The sequence below is a fragment of the Arvicanthis niloticus genome, chromosome 24 (assembly GCF_011762505.2).
Source record: "Arvicanthis niloticus isolate mArvNil1 chromosome 24, mArvNil1.pat.X, whole genome shotgun sequence".
NCBI classification, from domain to species: Eukaryota; Metazoa; Chordata; class Mammalia; order Rodentia; family Muridae; genus Arvicanthis; species Arvicanthis niloticus.
The window spans coordinates 36,328,088-36,336,521 of NC_133432.1; the positions used below are offsets into that span (position 1 = coordinate 36,328,088).

General features: G+C 37.3%; 1 protein-coding gene across 2 annotated transcripts; it reads right to left on the reverse strand.

Moving 5' to 3' along the window:
• Positions 1–1,492: 1,492 nt before the first annotated feature.
• LOC143438122 (olfactory receptor 7A17-like) lies at positions 1,493–6,950 on the reverse strand. 2 transcript variants are annotated; one of them, XM_076923707.1, is made up of 2 exons: positions 6,733–6,950; positions 1,493–4,252 (listed from the first exon to the last, which is right to left on the reverse strand). In XM_076923707.1, the coding sequence occupies exon 2, from the start codon at positions 4,230–4,232 to the stop codon at positions 3,312–3,314; it is 921 nt and encodes a 306-aa protein (XP_076779822.1). In that variant the 5' UTR covers positions 4,233–4,252; positions 6,733–6,950; the 3' UTR covers positions 1,493–3,311. The 2 variants fall into 2 exon arrangements, with proteins under 2 accessions (XP_076779822.1, XP_076779821.1); XM_076923706.1 differs by lacking the exon at positions 6,733–6,950 and adding an exon at positions 6,375–6,722.
• Positions 6,951–8,434: the final 1,484 nt, after the last annotated feature.

The window sequence follows — 8,434 nt, forward strand, 5'->3', positions numbered from 1 at the left end:
CTATTCAATATAGTACTGGAAGTCCTAGCCAGAGCAATTAGACAACAAAAGGAAGTCAAAGGGATACAAATAGGAAAGGATGAAGTCAAAATTTCACTATTTGCAGATGATATGATAGTATACTTAAGTGACCCTAAAATTTTCACCAGAGAACTCCTAACCTGAAAAGCAACTTCAGCAAAGTGGCTGGATATAAAATCAACTCAAATAAATCAGTAGCCTTCCTTTATTCAAAGGATAAACAGGCTGAGAAAGAAATTAGGGAAATGACACCCTTCACAATAGTTACAAACAATATAAAATACCTTGGAGTGAATCTAACTAAGCAAGTAAAACTCTGTATGACAAGAACTTCAAGTCTCTGTAGAAAGAAATAGAAGAAGATCTCAGAAGATGGAAAGATCTCCCATGCTCCTGGATTGGCAGGATTAATTTAGTAAAAATGGCCATTTTGCCAAAAGCTATTTATAGATTCAATGCAATGCCCATCAAAATTCTAAATCAATTCTTCATAGAGATAGAAAGAGCAATTTGCAAGTTCATTTGGAATAACAAAAAACCCAGGACAGCAAGAACTAGTCTCAACAATAAAAGGACTTCTGGGGGAATTACCATCCCTGACCTCAAACTGTACTACAGGGCAATAGTAATAAAAATTACATGGTATTGGTTCAGAGACAGGCAGGAAGATCAATGGAATAGAATTGAAGATCTAGAAATGAACCACACACCTATGATCACTTGATCTTTGACAAAGAAGCTAAAACCATCCAGTGGGAAAAGGACAGCATTTTCAGCAAATGGTGCTGGTTCAACTGGAGGTCAACATGTAGAAAGATACAAATCAATCCATTCTTATCTCTTTGTACAAAGCTCAAGTCCAAGTGGATGGAGAACCTCCACATAAAAACAGATACACTGAAACTAATAGAAGAGAAGGTGGGTAAGACCCTTGAATACCTAGGCACAGGGGAAAAGTTCCTGAACAGAACACCAATGGCTTATGCTCTAAGATCAAGAATTGACAAATGGGACCTCATAAAATTGCAAAGCTTTTGTAAGACAAAGGACATTGTCAATAAGACAAAATGGCAACCAACAGATTGGGAAAAGATCTTTACCAATCCTACATCTGATAGAGGGCTAATATCCAAGATATACAAAGAACTCAAGAAATTAGACTCCACCAACCAAATAACCCTATTAAAATATGGGGTACAGAGCTAAACAAAGAATTCTCAATGGAAGAAACTCGAAAGGCCCAGAAGCACCTTAAGAAATGCTCAACATCCTTAGTCATCAGGGAAATGCAAATCAAAACAACCCTGAGATACCACCTCACAGTTGGTGGGATTGAAAGCTGGTACAACAACCCTGGAAATCAGTCTGGTGATTCCTCAGAAAACTGGACATAGCATTACCTGAGGATCCAGCTATACCACTCCTGCGTATATACCCAGAAGATGCTCCAACATATATCAAGGACATATGCTTCAGTATGTTCATAGCAGCTTTATTTATAATAGCCAAAAGCTGGAAAGAACCCAGATGTCCCTCAACAGAGGAATGGATACAAAAATTGTGGTGCATTTACACAATGGAGTATTACTCAGCTATTAAAAATAATGAATTGAGAAAGTCTTAAGTAAATGGATGGAACTAGAAATTATCTTCCTGAGTGAGTTAACCCAATCACAAAAGAACACACATGGTATTGACTCACTGATAATTGGATGTTAGCCCAGAAGCTTGGAATAGTGAAGACTCAACTCATAGACCACATGAAGCTCATGAAGAAGGAAGACCAAGTGGGGATGGCTCGGTACTACTTAGAGGGAGTAACAAAAATACTCAAGGGAGTAAATATGGAAACAAAACATGGGACAGAAACTGAATGAGGGGCCATCTGGAGACCATTCCACCTGGGTATCCATCCCATGTACAGTCACCTAAGCTAGACACTGATGTGGATGGCTGGAAGTACATGCTGACAAGAACCTGATATAGCTGTCTCCTTAGAGGTCTGTAAGAGACTGACACATTCAGAGGACAATGCTCACAGCTAACCACTGATCTGATCAAGGGTTTCCCAATGGAGAAGTCAGAGAGAAGACTGAAGGAGAAGAAAGGGTTTGTGACCCCAAGAGGAGAACAACTATACCAACCAACCAGAGCTCCCCAGGGTCTAAACCACCAGCCTGGGAGCACATGGGACCCATGACTCCAGCTGTATATGTAGGGGAGGCTGACTTTGTCGGGCATAGGTGAGAGAGGAGCTTCTTGTTCTCATGAAGGATGAACACCAAGTAGGGGTGGATATGAGGGTGGGGAGGTATGAGTGGGGGGATAAATGGGGGCACAGCCTCATAGAAGCATGAGGAGGGGGATGTTATAGGAGGTTTCTGGGTGGTGGGAGGAAGTGGGATAAGGGGATAAAATCTAAATTGTAAATATACCAATAAAAAAAGATTTATTGCAGAGGTCTTCCACATCTTTGATTATCATTATTCCTAGGCACTTTAGTTTTGAAGTTATTGTGAATATGGTACTTCCTCTAATTTGTTCTTCAATGAAATTCATTATTGGTATATATATATAAGCTACTAAATTTTACTCAAAATTTTTTTATCCTGTCCCTTTAGTGATGATGTTTATTATACATAAAAGATGCTTTCTGATACCGTTCTGTGTTCTATTAAGCATAGAATCATGTCATTTATAAACAGGAATAGATTGTCTTCTTTATTCACCATGTTTACCCCTTCAATAACTTTCTCTTGTCTTATTGTTATACCTAAAACTTCAAACATTAGATTATATTACTTTCCAAATATATTATCCAAAAAGGCAGTTAAGCTCATGACATACCATGAGATGAAGAATATATGTGAAAAAAACTATAGTTTCTGCTTTTTCTTTACTATAAAATTATATGCAGAGCTTTGTATGCTGTAGTAGTAACATTTATTACTATTGTAAAGAACAGAAAATTTATTTGTTATATATGCCATTTAAAATTAAATTATGCTTAAATATAGTAGTAGAGGTCTTAAAATTTTAAAGCTTTTCTGGACAAAATATAGAAAGTGACAAAGTGGAGATTTGTTGGATATTTCATTGATCACAAAATATAATAAATAGGATTATCATTTGAATAGAGAAGCTGAACTTAAAGAGAACTTCCAATAATATAATAGAAAGAGCATATTCTACTTCTACCATCATATCAGAGTATCTCAAATCTCACTACAAGGATCTGAATCCTTCACTCATGGGGATTTCATGAAGCTCAAACAGGTATGATTTTGTTTCTATGTCAAAACCTTTTTCACAGCACTTTTTATATCTTTATTCCTCAGACAATAGATGAATGGGTTCAGCATAGGAGTGACCACACTGTACAAAACAGAGGCTCTTGCAGTTGACTGTGAGTTTTCTGTAGCAACAGAACTTAGGTATAGACCTATTCCTGTGCAATAAAATAAAGAGACAACTGAGAGGTGAGATGCACAGGTGGAAAATGCTTTATACTTCCCTTGAGCTGATGAGATGGCACATATGCAGGAAAGTATCTCAGAGTAAGAACAGAGGATAGCAATGAGAGATCCAGCTGCCAACAGCACAGGTAACAGATACATGACAAGAACTTTAAGAAAGTTGTCTGAACAGACGAGTTGTAATACCTGATTAAGCTCACAGAAAAAGTGATAAATTTTCAATTCTGTGCAGAAGGACAATTGTAAAGCCATGAAGCCTTGTGATGAGACATGCAGAACATTGACTGTCCAGGATATCAGAACCATTAACACACAGAGTCTGGGATTCATGACAACTGTGTAATGCAAGGGCTTACAAATGGCAACATATCGGTCATAAGCCATTATAGTAAGTAGAAAGATGTCCAGTCCTGAAAAGAACATGAAGAAAAGCATTTGGGTGATGCAGTTTTTATACATTATGAACTTACATTGTGATTGAAGATTCACTAGCATCTTTGGTACAGTGGTGGACGAGAAACAGATGTCCACAAGTGACAAATTGGAGAGGAAGAAGTACATGGGTGTGTGCAGATGAGAGTCTGAGATTGTGAGCAAGATGATGAGTAAGTTTCCAAGCACTGTAACTAGGTACGTGGCCAGGAACAGTCCAAAGAGGACAGGCTGCATTCTTGGGTCCTCTGAAATTCCCAGGAGAAGAAATTGTGAAATTTGTGTGAAATTCTTTGCATCCATGTGGTTTAAATTACTAAAAACTGAAAACAAAACAGAAAAATGTAATTATGTAATTGTATAGAAACAGTATCATATTCTACAGTCAAGACCTAAATTCTTTGGTTTTTCATGTAAGTCTAGTTTACCATAGTATTTTGTCTACCCATTTATGATGTGAAGATCTTCACTAATTCTCAGAATTTTCCCAATAAGTTATATCTTGACATATTTAATCACCAACCCATGTTTCAATGTGCTTTGTCAACTTAACACTAAAGTTAGACATTTCTGGGAAGAAAAATATTAACTGGAAAAATGCCTCCATAAAATTGACCTGTGGACAAGCTTGTGGTGCATTCTCTTGATTGGTGATCGATATGCACATGCCAACTCCATGTCAGATATGTGGTACTTCTCTGACCAGGTGGTTATAGTATAAGAAAGATATCTGAAGCTTAGCAGTTCTGGCCCCGAAGACATAACAGAATCTAAAACCTGTTTAATATCTCTAAAGATGATGGTTTTTACCAACAAGTTCTCAGAAAATCCTTAAACAAGGATGGTAAGAACCCAAGGACCAAAACAACCAAGATTTGGCCTCTTGTTATTCCACATATTTTATAGCACATATGGTGACTTATGGCTCTGAAGAAATAACACACTAGGAAAAAGAAGGAAGATGCTGCAGAATATACTAACCTTTTGGCCAAAAGTATGAAAGAAGGCAAATAACATGGAGATTAGTTTGTGTGTGTGTGTGTGTGTGTGTGTGTGTGTGTGTGTGTGTGTGTGTAGGGGTGATATTTGGAAGGGGAAAAATTATTTATTCTATAAAACTGTAAAATTAAATTTAAAATAGAGTCTTTAAAGGCACAAATGTACAGAACTTGCTGCAAGAGAAAAATGATGAGAAACAAAGTACCGTTGATGGTGCTGAAACATGAAGATACCAGAGTAGTGACTCTACTCTGAACTGTTTCATTTGCATCTTAATGTGGCTGAAAGATATTTTGTCAACTGAAATCACAATTTGTTATTTACATGGGTCACTTTTTTGTCCCAATTTCTGTAATGTGTGTTTTACTTTATGAAATATTGAGCCAACTTTGTCCTATCATATCTGCTCTTGCCAGACAAACACATAAACATAAAGTACACACATATATGAATGTACACACTTCTTGAAAACAAGTCACAAACCATGATTTCATGAATTTATATGCTTCTTGGTTTCCAACAAATATGTGATTATTGCTCCCATCACACTACAGGCATTTTCCTTGAGTTATTCTAGAATTTTCAGCCTTAAAAATCTTTGCTCAATCCAATAAGCATATTCCAGTTCTGTTTTCTGTTTCATCCAACATGCACTCCCCCCACCCAGAGCATGTTCTCTGAAATTCTTCATTCACCAGAAAACATCTCTTTCATATTGAATTCAATTCTGTGTGTAGTTAATACCTCTGGCATCACATTGTACAATCATTACCATGCTCTGTGTCTGAACATTTTGATGCAAGATCTGTGTGAGTAGACCTAATCTGTCATGCTTATCTTTGTACTTTCATGGTGATAGTGAATATGTGTGCATTATATACTACAAAAGCATAAAAACATAAAAAGAAAATTAAAAGTTATGGTATACAAATAATGACAAGAGTTACAAAGTAAAAAAGTTCCAAACAATCATATGTTAAAGACTTGGATTGGTCATCAAGAATTAAAAAAAAATACTATAAATGTATATATTTGATATATATATGTGAAATAACCTCAATGAACAATGATCCCCTAATCTTTGGACCCACTGAAGCAGCTTGGTTACTATTCAATGACCTTAGTATATTTGGGCATTTAGCACATGACAAGAGCTTATTTTGGTTGAGTTTAAAAACTTGAATAATTAAATATATGCTAAAGTTCATAGGTGAGCTGGTTGACATGAAAAACTCAGAAGAAATTAGATAGAGGTGATTCTCTGAAAAATTGTTTTAATATGAATAACCAAAATATGTAGCAGATACAACAGTATATAAATAATAAACAGGAAAATTTTGCTAATATACATTTAAGTAGGAAACAGTTATAGGATACTAATAATCAACCCAGAGTGGTACTCCAACTCAGAAATAAATAATGCTCTAACATCCTCATACTACTCACCAAATGTAATGTATAATTTCTCCTGCCCCCGTCCAGTGAAGAACAAGGATATTTGACTTGTGTCATACTTATACAAAAGCTTCCCAACCCCCAGTCCCCATTTCTGTTTTAATTGGCTCCCTTTGCTACCACTGCCAGTCAACAATAATCTTGAATTGCCAACTTGAAGGTTCAATTCTTCTTCTATTGTATCCAATATGCACATTGACGATCTTCTTGAGGGAGCAAGAGAACATCCACAGGCACCTCTCAACCATTCCTCACATCTGCTGGGCTGGATTGGCTCTCAATTAACTTTAATCAAGTGCCCTAGACTTCTGTCTCCCACAATCTTTGCTGTAGCATCTTTCAGACTTACCTGGATGAGATGTCTAAATAGAAGGTTTCTGTGTGCAAGACTAATTTGCCACCTGGAAGGCTGACAGAAGAGACAGACGGTGCAATTACTGGCAGGGAGTCAATTATCATACCCTGAAATCTGAGCATGTTAAAGGAAATAACTATTCCCTGTGCAAATCAAAACTGCATATGCCAAGGGACAAAGCAGGGTCAGTACTAACAACTTTGCATGTCTTCTCATTAGGTACATTTCTGTCTTATTATTCTACAATTCAGCCAATCATTTCCCCATGGGGTGTGCTCTTCACAGAAACCAATTTCCTTCCTGCAGATTCCCTTTTCCCCGAGATGCCTGATTATTGTCAGGTCAATTATTTTTGATGTTGTTACTTCTCCATGGACTTGCCTAGTGTCCAGAGATCTAAAATTCTAACCCAGCACATGGACCATCAGTTAAAGTGTTCTCCAGTTTTTAAATAGTGAACATATCTTTACTGGGCCCCATGTACCCCAAAGACTTTATTTATGTTTGGAAGAGAACCACTGATAAATCTATGTTTTAGTATTCTTTTTCTACAAGGGACTAATCTATGATCCCTTGATACATCCCTTGATGTAGAAGTACAATTTGGGGTAAACAATTCAACATCACTTATTCTTAGAACATTAGAAATAAGTTAGTACATTTATTTGTTTATTTGTATAGGAGTGTGATATGTTGGTTCCAACACTATGAACTGTACAATGCCTGACTTCATGTTACAGTTTACAAAACCAAGTGTGTAACAAATTAGTGTTTCCATTTATGTGTGTATTTTAGAAATATTTTGCAACTTAAAATATATTTTTTACTTAAATTACAATGAATATTAGTTGTTTGTACTCTCCATTACACTCTCATCTTCTTTCCCCCTCCTACTGAAACTCTTTTTTGCAGCAATTCTCTTTCCTGTTTTCTTGTCTTCTTTTTGAATTTTTTACTTTTTGAGTTTAATTAGTACCACTTGCATGAGCATGAGTAGAAGTTATTTACTGTTGAATGAGAAATTTATCAGTGGTTACAACAGTAAAACAAAATGACACCCCATCAGCACTCATTAACTGCCCATATTCCTTTAGTAAAAGAGCTTTGTGAACCCCTTTTCTATGCCTGGTGAAATGGTGATGGGTTCAGATAACCAAAATTTCACTGAGGCTATGAGTGCAATATTCATATCATACAGAGAAGACAATGTATTATAGCTATCCTCCCCAACCTCTGTCTCCTAAATTCTTTCCACCACTTCTGCCACGATGTTCCATGAACCTTCAAAGGAGAAATGTAGAGATAACATTTGGGGTAAACAATTCAACATCACATATTCTTAGAACATTAGAAATAAGTTAGTGCCCTCCTCCGGTCTGAGGCCTGTGGGTGAGTGCACCCTGGATTCCGCCAGCCACATTCTGGGGGATCCATAGAACCCATAGCCAGCGCTACCACTCCACTTCCGCCACTCGCCCAGCCTCCAGTCTGAGGCCTGCGGGTGAGTGCACCCCGGATTCCACCAGACGCATTCTGGGGGATCCATAGAACCCATAGCCAGAGCTAGCACTTCCCTTCTGCCACTAGACCCTCTTCCGGTCCGAGGCCTGTGGGTGAGTGCACCCTGGATTCCGCCAGACACATTCTGGGGGATCCACAGATCCCACAACCAGCTTTAGGTAGGAAAACCCACATA